Source organism: Ptychodera flava, chromosome 19 (assembly GCF_041260155.1).
Source record: "Ptychodera flava strain L36383 chromosome 19, AS_Pfla_20210202, whole genome shotgun sequence".
NCBI classification, from domain to species: domain Eukaryota; kingdom Metazoa; phylum Hemichordata; class Enteropneusta; family Ptychoderidae; genus Ptychodera; species Ptychodera flava.
Window position 1 is genome coordinate 19,171,471 of NC_091946.1, and position 16,692 is coordinate 19,188,162.

General features: G+C 38.4%; 1 protein-coding gene across 1 annotated transcript; it reads right to left on the bottom strand.

Moving 5' to 3' along the window:
- Positions 1 to 1,710: 1,710 nt before the first annotated feature.
- LOC139118259 (arylsulfatase B-like) lies at positions 1,711 to 16,464 on the bottom strand. Its single transcript, XM_070681534.1, has 18 exons — positions 16,423 to 16,464; positions 16,188 to 16,262; positions 15,569 to 15,610; positions 15,158 to 15,202; positions 12,775 to 12,892; positions 10,251 to 10,302; positions 9,938 to 10,041; positions 9,271 to 9,374; positions 8,337 to 8,449; positions 7,738 to 7,839; positions 7,147 to 7,210; positions 6,638 to 6,735; positions 6,134 to 6,267; positions 4,803 to 4,861; positions 4,241 to 4,358; positions 3,815 to 3,894; positions 3,110 to 3,205; positions 1,711 to 2,134 (listed from the first exon to the last, which is right to left on the bottom strand). The coding sequence occupies exons 2-18, from the start codon at positions 16,243 to 16,245 to the stop codon at positions 1,956 to 1,958; spliced, it is 1,566 nt and encodes a 521-aa protein (XP_070537635.1). The 5' UTR covers positions 16,246 to 16,262; positions 16,423 to 16,464; the 3' UTR covers positions 1,711 to 1,955.
- Between the last annotated feature and the right edge of the window lie 228 nt (positions 16,465 to 16,692).

The following is a 16,692-nucleotide window of genomic DNA, read 5'->3' on the forward strand; positions in this document are numbered from 1 at the left end:
CGGCCGCCATCCCTGTGTTAACTCTATGGAGTTAAAATAAAATTTTAAATTTTAGATTTTCGATAAACTACGAAGGTAGAACGTTTTTCTTTGCATTTACGGAGATATATACACCAGACCTTTAGAGATTTGGTCCAGCAATATACGTTGGAAAACTATGTTTGTGCATACGGAGTAGTCACACTTTTGTACCAATTCTGGTTCAGTTTGTACATGATGTTATTGTTCCAATGTTAGTTTGTTTCATTTTATGACAACAACGTTGCTTTGTTTCATTTTTGACAGCCGACGATCGATTATACACCCGTCAGTACACTGCATGACAGACAGACACTGAGCGTTTTATGAAACTACCAAGCATTAAAACTGTAAGTTTAAACAAATCCGACAGTGGGAAAACGCCTTAGATAAAAATAATGACAAAATCGTGAAGTTTGTCTAAATTTACCATTATGGTTGACGCGAGCTTTCAGCCCTGCCATTTTGTGTGATGTGATGTGATGTGATGTGAGGTGATGTGATGTGATGTGATGTGATGTGATGTGATGTGATGTGATGTGATGTGATGTGATGTGATGTGATGTGATGTGATGTGATGTGATGTGATGAGGTGTAGTGTGGTGTGGTGTGGTGTGGTGTGGTGTGGCGTGGTGTGGTGTGATGTGATGTGAAGTAAAAGGTGATGTGATGTGATGCAATGTGATGTGATGCGATGTGATGTGATTTGATGGGATGCGATGTTGTGTCGTGTGGTGTGATGTGAAAGGTGATGTGACGTGACGTGATTTGATGTGGTGTGATGTGATGTGATGTGATGTGATGTGATGTGATGTGATGTGATGCGATGTGATGTGATGTGATGTGATGTGATGTGATGTGATGTGATGTGATGTGATATGATGTGATGTGATGCGATGTGATGTGATTTGATGGGATGCGATGTTGTGTCGTGTGGTGTGATGTGAAAGGTGATGTGACGTGACGTGATTTGATGTGGTGTGATGTGATGTGATGTGATGTGATGTGAAGTAAAACGTGATGTGATGTGATGCAATGTGATGTGATGTGATGTGATGTGATGTGATGTGATGTGATATGATGCGATGTGATGTGATGCGATGTGATGTGATTTGATGGGATGCGATGTTGTGTCGTGTGGTGTGATGTGAAAGGTGATGTGACGTGACGTGATTTGATGTGATGTGATGTGATGTGATGTAAGGTGATGTGATGTGATGTGATGTGATGTGATGTGATGTGATGTGATGTGATGTGATGTGATGTGATGTGATGTGATGTGATGTGATGTGATGTGATGTGATGCGATATGATGTGATGTGATGTGTTGTCGTGTGGTGTAATGTGAAAGGTGATGTGACTTGACGTGATTTGATGTGGTGTGATGTGATGTGGTTACGTGAAGTGGTGACTAGACGTGAGGCAACATAACGAGATAGAAGAAATAGTAGGATAGAAGTGTGTGACTTGTATATTCCTATAGAAATGATATTGTTGTAGCCCACGGCGCTCGTCATTTCAACCTTTACGTTTGATAAGGGTTGACAAAATTTGATGTCGAAAGAAAAAGGGTTCGTCCCCCATACTCACGTGTCGTGTGATGAGCTCGTGGCTCTGATGAGCTAAATGAAAGATATTCAAGGGGCATTATCTTTTAATATAATTAACTTGGAACAAATAAAACAACAAACATTTGACGAAGGTTCAAACTTTTATTGATATTGATTCTGAACGTCTAACAATGACAAAGAAACTTCAGAAAAGCAGAGGATAATTATAATATTTGCAAGCACCGGTTTCATGACAATCAGTTTCATGTAATTTCAGAATGCCTTAAAATAGCGATGCAAGAAGAACATGTGAGAGGGGAGTATAGGCTGCAGCGGAAATCTTAAATCCCACATAAGTTGCCAATGGTATTCCTTCTGTAACCATTCCTAACACCATCCGGGTGTCCAAGTGTTGTTGTAAAATGCGATAGGATCCGAGACGTCGGGAATCTCGAGTGGAAAGAACGGGTCTGGTGCACCGGCTGCGATTTCCTCAGCAAGCTGAAGAAGTTCGGCGACCTTCTCAGGCATACTTTCCGCCAAGTTGTTGGTTTCTAGAGGGTCAACTGAAAGAGGATGAGATTTCGATATGCGTGAGAAGTTCGACGCCACTTTCTTATCACATTGTTTAATAACAAAGATGTGAATAAATGACTTTGCTGTGTATCGGTAACGATAGTTGAAGATCTTACATAGACGTAAAAGTGTTCAAAGTAAATAACGCAATCATTTGCTTTCTAAATTTAGAATTTATGTACTCCATCATCTTATAGGCAAGAAACCCAATATGCTGACTGAGGGACTCATAACCCACTACCCTACCCTACTTGAGCAATGACGAGCAAAATGTCTTCGTCAAGGACATAAAACCATGCGCGAGTCTTGTCCTTTGAAAGTGTGTCCGCCACTCTGGCAAAGCTGGATGTCGGACTCATTCATATCCTCCGTTCGTGTGTCCGACACCCTACTCACGGATAAAATTTATGAAAATGTCTAGCTCAACATAAACAATTGTATTATATTACTTATTCGGCATCATTTATAATTATTGTTAATGCAAAAAACATTTTGTACACCATAATGGAAGTCGTCATGTAGACTTTTTCTGTGAAAACTTCGATAAAATCTAAAGACGCTGCACTAATTTGATGAAATCGCTTATTGTGTTGGTCGATTTTGCTTTAATCATACTCTCAATCACTTGTACCAGACAAAGCATCCTGATCTTTCAATGGAAAAGCTGCCTACATTGAAATCGCCAGTGATGGCGATATGTGAAGCTTGGTGATATCGTTGTGTTGTGAGATACTTTCTCGACGTTTCACTTGTATGTTATGCTGGCTTCACAATGCTTGAAGCTCATGTACTGTGGCGAAGCTGTCAAAATTGCAATATAGCTATTTTACTTTGGAGGATTGACCGTTCTCGACATAATGTATCTTATGCAGAACTAGATCGAAGTTAGAAATAATCTGCTGAGAAGGGTTACACTACACACAATGGAAACACTGCTCTACTGTGGTAATGCTATCTATACATACCAGATAAATCGAAAAGCATCGTGGTATTTTTAGGTTCTTCTGGCACGTCAGGTATATCGGCGGTATCACTTAATTCTGGTGGTGGAATCCAATCATCTGTATATTGTAGAGCGTTATAGAACACAAAAACAGATGCGATAAGTCACGTAAACCAGTCATTTACAAATGGTGAAGAGTATGTTTGTTAGAGCTTTTCTAAACATTAAAGACCTTTAATGAAATTACACGGCAACATCGCCTCGTAAGTGGAGAACAGAAGCAAGTTTGTTCATTTAATGTGTTTACTATCAAGTTGCCAATGTAGTTCAGAAACCGATGAGGTTTATCGTGTATACCTTGACGATTACCGTAAAATATCACGGCTGATACTTTGCGGTAAACGCCGCCAGGAGGGAGCCATATAGGCATAGGTATATGACAACATCTAATACCATCACCACTATGTAAGACATGTATTGCCAACACCAAGACTGTCATCATCATCATCACCATCACCACCACCACCACCACCATCATCATCATCATCATCATCATCATCATCATCATCATCATCATCGCCATCATCATCATCATCATCATCATCATCATCATCATCATCGTCATCGTCGTCGTCATCGTCGCCGCCGCCACCGTCATCATCAAATCATCATTACCATGATCATTAATAAATCACCATCGTTATCACTATCCTTGTCAATTTCTTACCAGTTCTAATCAAGTCGTAAAGAGATGACAAGTTCCTGGCTGCGTCATAAAATCCTTTAATCAATTTATAGCCATCGTCCCTTCACAACAAAAGAGAAAGGGGACTGTAAACGTAACACTCTTTGAGGCTTGTGAACATATATATGATGTGTAGACATTATCGCAGCATCTTGTATCAAAGCCGCACTTCAATATTTGCGTAGCAATCTCGATTTTTGTAAAGGATATGACGATATTTCAGATTGACGGTATTATGTAATATTCAAAAATAGTTTATGTTTCTCTGTTAACTTTAATATCTTTCTTTTCGTATCGACGGATATCAAATACAAAACGTAAGCATGTGCATTTAATTTTCCAATTCGAAGGTGGATAATAATGAAATAGTGTTGAAATGTGGAAAACGCTAGTTAGTACCATACGTACAATATGCTGATGCAAGGGCTGACGGGATGAGTGTCCAAGTGCAATATCATTGTGTTCCTTGTCGATTTCTTGTTCTTCGATATGACGTCCCATACATTCATCCCGTCTATCGAGGGGTCTAAAGCGTACATTGTAGGTAGGAAGGTAGGTAGGTAGAGGTAGGTAGGTAATTAATGTATGTATGTATGTATGTATGTATGTATGTATGTATGTATGTATAACATGTATGAATATGTTTGTGTGTATGCATATGAGAGAGAGAGAGAGAGAGAGAGAGAGAGAGAGAGAGAGAGAGAGAGAGAGAGAGGGGGGGAGGGAGGGAGAGAGCAAGTGTGGTCGTTAGAAAGACTTATGATACTTCAATCGCACCCAACGAATTGCAATGTCTTCAATTACAACTTACTACTCATAGCGGGATTTCTTTTTCTCACACATTAAAATCCTCATACATGAATGTTTTATGATTGATCTCTTTGAGAAAGCGGTCACCGTAATAGATATGTATCAAAAAACTATAGCTATCATAGTCTACGCATGATATAAGAATGTTTTCGTGACTTACCAGGTGTTCCTCCGGCTAAAGTCAAAAACGTTGCAAAAAAGTCAGTTATATGGATCAACCTGCGAAGTTAAAATATTCATGAACGGTCAGGGTGACTTTAATCAGGTGATAAATCACCGTGCATAGCTGGCATGTTGGTCGTCACCTTCATACATTTCATCGCTTTGTGATCTTTGAAGTCAGTTCCTTATGTATGTGGCGGAGTCCACGTTGTGTGCAATTTGTCATATTGAATCTAAAACATGGTAAGTATTGTTTTGTCATGTGACGATAAATTGCATTATTCTGGGGCAAAGCTGTTTTGTTGGCTGTGCATTAATTATAATTTACAGTTTTCGTACGATAAATAAATTGAAGTATTAATCAAATGTAAAGAGGGTATACAGTTGACATATCAGAGACATTTTGCAGGTTAATATAAAAAGTGTAATAGGGGTTGCCGCTTATTCAAATGTAAATGCCATTTTGCAACATGTACTTTTCGTTGCAATTTTTTTTCAATATGACTCTCTTCATAAAGGATAGAACACCTCTACAGTTCGGTTTGCTTCCTTGCGTCTTACAAACCAATAACATTGACTATAAATATTTCGTTTGGATATGACAAAATTTGACAGAGTCTACTTGACCCACGAGTAAGGTTCAATGGATGTCCCCATACAATAGTTAAATCTGTCCATAAAGCTATAGTTATAACACTGATAAAAAAGATATGCAATAGTTTCTGTAGCGACACCATAAAAGGTACACAGTTCAGATGTAAATTTCTGAGGATTCAGTTTGTGAAGTTTTTCTCTGGAAAACAAATGTTGTGAAGAATTTTGAACTGAAATTCTCGTTATTTCTAATCAACTGATATTTTAGCAATTAACTTACGTAATTTGCCCCACTTAACTAATATTGAGGACCTCTTCAAGTTTTCTTTGACTCACAGGTACAATTAAAATCCTCTCTATTGACTCGTGTTTTATTTTAAACTTAAAAATTGAATTAAATGTATAAAAACAAACAAAAGAAACCCCTGGGAGTATAAAACGGTAGCGGGTGATAAAAAGATAACAGTTACATTTTATTATGACTGTCGGAGGAATTGGAAGGATTGAAACGTGTGAGTTGATATGTGTGATCCTCAAAATTCTGAAATGCTTCTACTGCAGAGTATTTATTCTTTTTAGGGTTTGGAAATATCAATAATTGGAGTATTAAAGAACAAAGGTATGAGTAAAGAAAATTTACATTTACATTTACGAAAAAATGCGACTTTGTTCACTTTACGAAAACTGCACGATTTCACGAAAAGTTTGAAACGTAGATGTAAAAGTGCAACTCACTCGTTGTTTACATATCCTGTTTTCTCCAGCAACGGACTGTGTACAAACCCTGGCGCTTTCACACCGCCCTCGAATGGAGTTGCCAATGCTCCCCGGTATGGCCATGATGAACCAAATCTCCCGACACCACCGTTCTGCGAAATGTTGAAAAAGTTTAATGAAGCAAGTTAAAAGGAAACGAAAACGATTCAGTTGCGTTAAAACCGACAAAAGAGGGCGCACGATTTCAAAGTTTAGTGGGAAGGCGTAACAAATTAAAATGGTCCGAGACCAAAATATATTTTCTTTCGAGTCACTACACAGTCGTCTCATTGGTCAGACTATCAGATGAATACCAGTGTGAATACTACAGAGAGTATGTGCGAAAGCGACCAAGACTGTGCTCAGACTGAACTAGGTCATATTAGCCCTGTTTACAAACTTTATCAGACAAGTTCAGGGAGTGTTTTTTCACTGCTAAGGCAAGTGAAAGTATCCATTGAAGGAATTTCAAGTTGTACTTACATCATTGAGATAGACAATCACAGTATCTTCATACATATCATTAGCTTTCAAGGCATTGGTGATATTTCCGATATGTTGATCCATCATGGTAACCATACCTGAAACGAATTTCCAGGAAAAATTTAACTGATTGATGAGTCTATACCATGAGTGTGCCATGCAATCCCAAAGGGAGGATGGTTCTGAACATTTAACTAAAGGAACAGCCACAGATGAATCTCGGTGCCGGATTTGTTTTTCTCAGTCTCTGCTTAATCGGAAATCTTACGATGGGCATTGTGCGAGAAAATAGACATTACGAGTGATATTGTTAGATTTACGAATTCTTATTGGTACTGACATCATGCATTCCTTAGATGCATTGCTTGTGCTCGGGGCTAACTATCTCAACAGATATGAAACGTAAATCTAGTATTCAGACAAGCAGTCGAGTGTCTTTGAATGTTGTCATTGGCGATGTGTCTCTTGGTGTCAGCTAACATACTGCCAAGCATAACCTTTCAACTAACCACGGTATTTTTGGAGATTATTGACAGGTGTGGGCTCGTACATATTTGTGTAACGATCTGGAACCTAGAAAAAAAAACACAAATACCTTTTATGTATATCTTTATGTTTCGCTCACTATCATTCAATAAGATTTAATGTAGGTGAGTCAGGAGTGGATTCAACAAGTACCGTCATGCTTCACTCCCTCCTAGTCATTTCAATGTCAATTTTAAAATGCATAAAATTTAATCGCAACATTTTCATAGCTCTTACTTAGTGATGGTTTTGCTTCTTTGTTTCTGTATATAAAATTCTAATGTTCTGATTTTTTTTAATTTTAGTATCAACCGTGGAAAAGTGGTATGAAGTGAAAATAAACAGGGGTAACTTTTATTTTTAACGTTATATTATAACTCTAAACGATTTACAGAAAGAGTAGTATCATATTAAAACACTCTCCCTGGTTGAGCAAGTGATCACCGCACATCATTGACCGTGATACATCAGGTCTGACCACTGCAAAAGGATGAAGGTAATTGTAAGATTTCGACAGGTGGTGAGATGCAATTTGAAGAAATGTTAAATATAGCATGATATCGAAGTTTGCTCACCTGATAGGGGGAATGTGGTACGGCAAATGCCATGTACAGAAACATGGGTACATCTGGGTTATGGTTGGCTATAAGGTCAATGGCTCTTTTCTCGATGAGTTCCTGTGAGAGAAACGGTCATGGTAAATTGTTCGCGGGAAAGTAAATGTGTATTGTCGTAAGCATGTTGTTTATGACAGCTTGGCGTCAAGGAAAGGTTCAAGATATGTGCGTAATCGTCGACTGCGAAGGCTTATTTTCGAGCATACTATCGCTGTTTTGTTTTAATCAGAAAGTACGGGGAATTGGAGGAAGGAATATCTCTTGTTGATACCTTGCCACTGTCTCATTAAATTACTAAAATATCAACACCGCCTTCATAATGATGCTCAAGCTTAAAATGAAAGAATTTGGCGTGATACAACTCATACATACAAATAATTATATTACAGCTTTGTAAATACCAGTGAATTTGTGACGTCATTCCCTAGCTTAATACTGATAATTATCCGATTATCCAGTACTGTAGCCCCAGTGTTTTCCGTAAAAACAATAAGCTGATAATCGACTTTTTGGTTTTGTATTGCACACTGTAAAGCGATCCAACAGTTTTCACTCACACTAGCGTGGGTTCCTTTATGGTGGAACATAGCTCCGGTGTTATCGCGAAAATCCAGCGCCATAGGTCCTGAATAAAGTCCAAATAGCTGGTTGATGACTTGATGGGTGGAAACTGAAACGAAACAGAATCTCTTACAACCAATCTTCGTCCGCATGGTATGATGATGTTGGATTAAAGGTATGACAATACCCTGTACTGATCAGAAAATTTGAAGTGCATTACCTCAGAACACTTGTCTGCATTCAATGGTGTGATGACGAAATAAAATATTTATGTATATGCATGACATAACAGAGAGGTTATGATCTCACAACCATCTTGAAAGCAACCAGTAACTGAATGGCTGTAATATGCAATGGATATAATAATGTAACAAAGCAAAATAAACAATCTATATGCACGTGCTAAATATAGAGATGTCCTTGTACCGAGTTTAAAACAAATTAGTTTTTGAGTGCTTCGTTGATGGCACTGGATAAGAAAGAAATCATAAAATTCATATCACTATCGAAATCAAACAGCATATGCATGAAACACTGTTATTTCCTTGAACTTGATGTAAAAGATATCTGTCCCCTAGACATACAAAACAAATCGTTGTGCACATGAATGACAGCGGGTTATACCACTGTTCGCCTGTGAATGAAATTAGCAAGCCGTGTCTGAGCCTAGCATATTGACATACGAAACGTAAACAAAATGGCTGTTTGGCGGCCATATTGGATCGTATTGCCATACACTCTAACGTGCAAATCTGCAACATAGGGTTGCAGTGTTCCGGTACCAACTTTGAGAAAAATCAGTATATTGACTGAAACTGATAAGGGTATAAGGAAGGAACTTACACATTAGGTTTAGTCTGGAAATGGTCAAAATACAATATTTACTAACTAACTAGCATATTTCGACTGGAACAATACATTTTTACTTACCAGAATGGTTGTAATAATCACAAAATCCGCCCTGAGGCCCGTAGTGAGTGTCAAATCCACGCCATCGTGGCGTAACATCCCATCGACAGGCTCCAAGATGCCATCTGCATGAAACGATTGTAAAACGCTTTTCTCATAAATCAAGTTTAAGTCAAATGTTCAATCATATCTTAAATACGGAATATATTTACCTGCTGTGCACTGTTAGATTTAATCATTTACAGTGAAGTATTGTAAAACACGATTAAGCATTTGGAAAAAAAACATGCCCATTTTATTGTATTCATTTTGAAACGATAGGATCACTAGTACCCCTCTAAACACCGTATCTGAAATATTTAAGAATTTAAGCAAGTCTTTTAATGTCTTCTCTATACCAGTGTATGCAATATGACGAAAAATGTTAGAATCGAAAAAAAACTTTCTAGAGTCGGTTTCACGTCAATTCATCCACGGGTACATACTGATCACCAAAGGTTTATGTTGAGTAGACACCTGAAAAACCTCAGATATTGTATCAGGCCAGTATTTAATTCCGTGAAAAATCTATATATAGTAGTATATATAGTAGTGTATAGGCTCACACAAATTAGACTATAGTGAAAAGAGAAAAGGGCATAAAAGCGTTATTAGCAGCAAGTAATATTAACCGTCAAAGTTCACTTACTTTCCGAGAATGTGGTTCGTATATCCGAGTTCCTTGAGATATTCTGGCAAGACTTTGAATTCTCGAGACAAATAACTTGGCATGGCCGGCGGAATCACGGCATGCTTTTAAAAATGGACAATAAAAAGCAAATAAACAAACAAAAATAAATAAATAAATAAATAAATAAGTTATTGAACAAACAAACAAACGAATGAACGTTTATCAATCAACTCTTTTCTAAATTTGAGCTTATAACTGTGGCGCATGAGTTCTCGTCTAATATCACCATTTATTTTAAGAGGTTTATTAAGCATATATTTACACTACCTACCCCTAAGCCAGTTCGGAATGCATAGTAACCTGTCAGGAAGGCTGCTCTTGTACTGCAAAATAAAAATAAGAAAATAAACAGCCTTATCCAGAAAATGTGGCATAAAAGTCACACGAGACAGATTGTCCTCTTAGGAATGATTAATTGCTCCTTTAAAAACGTTCAGAACTAGAAGGCTTCAGACGTAGAGGATTACATAAAATAGTCTTGACCTCGATTAATGAGTGTCTGTGACGATTAATATGGTACATTTTCTATTCCAAATTTATTTGATCGACAGTTAGGTAAAATACTCGCAGAGCCATTTTTCAATGTCGTGATGTTGAAAATTCGAGTATAGAATCAACGACTCCAGGTTTAGAAAGAATCAACTGATAAGCTGTTGATGATCTCTTCCTGTTTTGGGATCAGTTAACTGGGAAGAGGAGCTTAGTGAAAAGTCAGCCAATGAGATGTGGTGTCACATGAGAAATACCATCCAAAATACAGTTGATATTTGTATCCCCATGAAACAGCGCAGTGAACGCATGAAACCACACTGGATGACGAGGAAAGTATTACAATCTGTCAGAAAGAAAAGGAAACTGTGGCGCAAATATACCCAGACAAGAAGTGTATGAAGAATACAAAAGACAACAAAGGGAAGTGAAGAAGGAAATCAAGTATGCAAAGATCCAGTATGAAAAGAACCTTGTAGATCATGTAAAGGACAATCCCAAAGCTTTCTTTGCTTATGCCCGTTCTAAACAACGAACCAAGGACACTATAGGGCTACTAGTTGACAAAACTGGTACACAACAAAGCTCCAACCAAGAAATTGCTGATACTCTAAATGACTTTTTTGTATCAGTCTTCACAGTGGAAGATACATCACAAATGCCTACAGCAGTCTCCTTCTACAATGGTTCTGAACAGGACAAATTACACTTTATAAACATCACTGAAGAAATGGTCTTGAAAAGACTTTTACAGTTGTCACCAGGTAAAGCCGCAGGACCAGATAAAATATCACCGAGAGTTCTACGTACAGCTGCAGCGCAATTAGCAAAACCACTATCCCTCATTTATACTGAATCCCTGATAACTGGCATTGTACCGGATGACTGGAGGAAAGCGAATGTTACACCTATTTTTAAGAAAGGCAGCAAATCAGAACCAGGTAACTACAGACCAATTAGCCTAACAACAATTTGTGGAAAACTGCTGGAATCTATCATCAGGGACAATATTGTACAGCATCTGGACAGTCATGATCTAATTCTGGGCTCACAGCATGGGTTTTGTCATGGGAAGTCATGCCTCAAAAATTTATTAGAATTCCTGGATGAAATTACACAGTACATAGATGAGGGAGTGCCTGTGGATGTAATTTATCTTGATTTTGCAAAGGCCTTTGACAAAGTTCCTCATGCTAGACTCATAAATAAAATGGAAAACCATGGCATTACTGGTTCTGTCCTTCAGTGGGTACAAGCCTGGCTATCAAATCGTCAACAGCATGTTGTCATCAATGGTGCAGCATCAACTTGGAAACCAGTGACAATTGGAGTGCCACAGGGGTCTGTACTTGGTCCCATACTGTTCCTGATTTTCATCAACGACATTGACTGTGGTTTGATATCTCAAGTCAAGAAATTTGCTGACGACACAAAGCTATATCGCCCAATTTACAATAGAAATGACACTGATACATTACAAAATAATCTGGACAGACTCCAAAAGTGGTCAAAGGATTGGCAGTTGAGTTTTAATGTCAAGAAATGTAAGTCCATGCATATTGGAGTGAATAATCCATCACATGTTTGCCAGATGAGCAATATACCACTGCAGCATACAGAGGAGGAAAAAGATCTTGGTGTAACAGTGCATTCCAGCCTCAAACCTTTATCATAGTGTATCCAGGCAGCAAAAATAGCAAATAACATGTTGGGCATCATTAAAGGAACAATTACCCACAAATCAACAGACATAATTAAACGTTTGTACAAGCAACTGGTGAGACCAAGATTGGAACATGGTGTGCAAGCATAGTCACCGTGGTTACAAAAGGATATTACCACACTAGAGAACGTTCCACGCTGGGCCACAAAATTAGTTCCAGAACTACGTAAACTACCATATCAAGAAAGATTACAGCACTTTGGTCTTACTACACTGGAGCAGAGAAGAACCAGGGGAGACATGTTGCAAGTTTTCAAGATTTTAAATGGATACGACTCATGCAATATATCACTTCAACTGTCATCAAGTACTACACGTGCACACAATTATAAACTGCTGAAACCAACTGTCAGACTAAATACACGAAAATACTTCTTCTCATCTAGGATAGTCAATACATGGAACAGTTTGCCAGCCGACATTGTTAATGCACAGTCTGTCAATGACTTAAAAAACCAGTACGACGCTCTGCCAATATTTGAGAACTAAGGGATTTTCATTATCCTCTGGATACCTTATCACTCATCTAAACTGAACTGAACTGAACTGAACTATTCTATGATATACATGTACGTGTACTTACGGAGTACAGATTGGCTGTACGTATGTCTGATTCAAAATAACCCCACTTCTTGCCAAGGCGTCCATATTAGGGGTTTTCATAACACCTGTTAGGTCATTCCATCCAACGTCATTCCAGCCTGGACAGTAATTTAGAATAAATATGAAATTACAAAGTAGTGACAAATTTATGTTTCACGAATCACTCTATCCGATTCAATCATACATACAAATAATCTGATCATAATTAGGGGTTATTACACGAAGTTTGGGCGATACCGCGTCGTATTCTCGTGATGTGTCCGTATTTTGACTCGTTGCTGCGCAACTTGTCAAAATACGGACACATCACTCGAATACGACGCGGTATCGCCCTAACTTCGTGTAATAACCCCTTTATCATACATGCATACTTTGGTTATGACTGTTTTCCTACAGAGGCTCCGAAATTAGCGACGAAATCAACTTGAAATCGACCTTGCTTCCTCAAGGCTGTACTTATAAAAAAGTTGGTTGCTAAGGAGTGATGACAACCGTATCACTTCTTGATATTATTCCGCTATTGAGCCATTCCACTTCAAAGGAGGGTTTATGGAGCACTTTTAAAGCAAGCAATTTAGATATTACGATGTCGACACAGGTTTTCACAATTGGAAGAAGATTTATTTTTAGTTTAAAATGACGGTGGATGTAAAACATAGGCGGGAGTTTGTAAAATGGGTATGTTTTCGTGTTTTGATACATAACCTCATCCCTGCGTGAAAGTTATGAGGCCGCCAAAATCGGGTCAAAATACTCGCGCCACGCTCAAACTCTATCGAGTATGAACAACTGAGAGCACAGAGAGCAAGCAGCTCTGCGACATCTATGAATGCACATACAGTGGATATAATACCCGTACCAGTCAGTTTATCTCGAAGAATTATACATGTTCCCAGACGTCAAATATGCCGAATTTACCATCTCAGTAAGCGGATTAGTGAAAACATGAAGTGAGTACACTGTAAGCTGTAGTGTCGTAACTCGTTCGTGATTTTGTTGCTGTACGAATAAAACATTTCAAAGGTATTTCCGTCGTCAGCTCGTATATTTTCGTTCCTGGCTTGCCTAAATAGAACTAAACTTCCTTTAACATCCTAAGCGAAAGTTTGACTTTCCCTAGATGGTACATTGTATCTGAAACCCGCACCGCATCGGTGCCACCAGACACGATCATGACCTGTGCACTGACAGGTACAAATCTGAAATATCATGTGCACCTTCAACCTTGTCTGTCGCGAGTATTTTCAGTGCGGTTGGATTTTCGTGGCTCATTTACGACTGTAAACGATGTAATTCACCGCCCAGATACTTTAAGCTCACCAACAGGAAACTTGTCGTAAAGCGATTATATCATGATGCTCTGTCAACCGATATCATTACGTGTAATCATACATCCATGGTGTAATCTTCAGCAGCGTAGACGACACGAAAACACTGCACCGTGCACCGCCACGGGACCGGCCGTGAATACAGGCGTCGGCAAATTATACAAATTTTCAATACGTTTGTTTGTATGTTTTTGGTACAACTGTAATTGTGCCTAAGTGCCCATGAAGTGACTGCAAACAACAGAATTTTGACAATAATCATAATCCATGACGTTTCGGATTGTCATTTGTCTTACTCGCTCAGCTGTTTTATATGTACATATACCAACGGAGGTCATGCATACAGCGAAGGTCACGCGTACGCGTCGCTGTAAGTAGTTCGGTTACAGTGAAAATATAATTCGTATTTTCACTAGTTAAAATATGGGCTCATATCAGTACCGTCTGAACAATAGAAGAATGGCAATACAGGCACAGGATGTATGATAAACAGTATGAGTGTCACGAGGAATGTCACCGCTACGGTACGTTAAAGTTTACCAACCATGTCAGAACACACATTTGTACATCTAGTGTGAAAAAATTAGTGTCCGAAAAACTGTGCCGAGGTTCATTCAACCGTGAAGCATGCTATAAGGTTCTCACCAATACCAATGACTTTTCCAAATACTAAATTGTTCAACTCAATCGCGCAAAGCTAGCGACATATCCATGAACGCATGAGTCGACGGCAGGCAAAGAAAATCTCAACGGTTTTCGTCCACAGTTGCCCGTACACGTTGTTTTTAATAATAAGTATGAGGGTATGAATAGTGATATCTCTTCACCCGTATTCATGGTGTATAAAACATCAATCATATTCATTTCAAAGTTTAACAGCTTCCCCAAATCTATAACAACAAATGTCTTCACTGTGCGGGTTTAAAGATACCGATCCGTAAGACTTTATCATATTACGTGTTATCAAATACAACCATTAAATTTCAGAATGTTACATGTATATCCCGATAAGTGACTACATAGCGTATCACATACCAGCATTGTCGGCCAGGAAAAACACAATATGGGGCTTCTTTTTCTCTGTGAAATAGGAAAATACATTATTAATAGCATTATAAGCGTTAAATCTGAAATAATAATGTCAAGTGACTAGGATGCAAGAGTTACGGCGAAGTTTTAAACTGTTGTTAAGCAAGTATCTCTCTTGCTTAAACTTAAAATTTAGAACAAAACTTTTATACACAGATGAAATTCTTGTGAGCAAATTTCTGGATATTGTTAAACACTTTGTTTTCACATGCCTCTTTCACATATATTTATCCCGGATCCGGACGCTGAAAATGGGGGGGGGGGGGGTTAGGGGTAATATCATTTTGCGTTAACATGCAGCCAGAATCAGAATAAAAGGGACAGCTGTGACGGATTAAAAAGAAGAAAAACACTTACCTTCAGAGGAGCCGCCAGATCCGGCATTACGAACATATCGTTCTGTGACAACGAGAAAAACATTTGAGTTAAATTGATATTCAAGACTTCAAGGTTTCGCTCGGATGAGAGAGAAACAGAGAGACAGAGACAGAGACAGAGACAGCCAGACTGACAGACAGACAGAGAGTCATACAGGCAGGAAGGCAGGTGAAAACATACAAACACACCCGGCGGTGAAAGCCAGATCTGTAATTTGTATCGATAAAATTACGCCGGAATGGTCTTAAATCGCTAACGGCAGTGTGCCATACGACACTGCTTTCTTCGTTGAAAGAATTGTGAAGCAAGAATATCGATATTGGAAGTTGTAGAATATGTCGCTTAACGAACATGTGAACCAGCTTGATGGCGATGAAATTGTATTCACATTTATAGCTATGAAAAAGACGTTGTATGATGTTTCATTAGCGAATACACATTTAGCCTATTTACCATAAACGTAGTGAATGCATTCGATATGTTAGGTCGTGAATCAGCATGTAACATCTAAAGATCAAACTATCGGAACCGTTAAAAAGTCAGTTCGCACCGTGGAAAAAGATTTTTCGGATTTTAACAGGTTTCGGTATTTACTCACCGGGAAAACCGTAGGCCTTGCCCAGAAGGAAGGCAAGAAGAAGAATCACCAACTTCATTTCAAGCAACTGCAATACTGTAGAAAAATGAATGGGAAAAATCTTGTCAATTCGTTTGTTACATATACATGATCAGGTTGCAGTACCTGGGGATACCGATGATATCATCGGCATAAAGTAAATTTTACACAAGAGCGTGAAATCTAAACTGAAGTTGCCTGAATCTAGTAGCCTTGCCTTTTGACGGAACGAGGCTTTGATCAGCTTCAAAGCTTTCCGAATGTACTGGTAGCATGCCTCACATACTTATTTATAAACTGAAAAAGTCATAAAAAATTGACTTCCGCTTGTTTAAGGAAATTATAAAGGACAAAGTACGTGGGTTCTATACTCTTATTGGACAAACTCCGATTATTAAGGACAAGGTACGTTGGTTCTATACTCTTATTGGACAAACTCCGATTATTAAGGACAAGGTACGTTGGTTCTATAATCTTATTGGACAAA

What these genes read in the sequence shown, in the direction of transcription:
- LOC139118259 (XM_070681534.1), bottom strand. Translation starts at nt 16,245, where the DNA reads ATGAAGTTGGTGATTCTTCTTCTTGCCTTCCTTCTGGGCAAGGCCTAC. An exon ending in ATCTGGCGGCTCCTCTGAAG is followed by an intron (nt 15,203 to 15,568) that starts GTAAGTGTTTTT and finishes CCTATTTCACAG; the next exon opens with AGAAAAAGAAGCCCCATATT. An exon ending in ATAAAGGAACCCACGCTAGT is followed by an intron (nt 7,840 to 8,336) that starts GTGAGTGAAAAC and finishes TTTCTCTCACAG; the next exon opens with GAACTCATCGAGAAAAGAGC.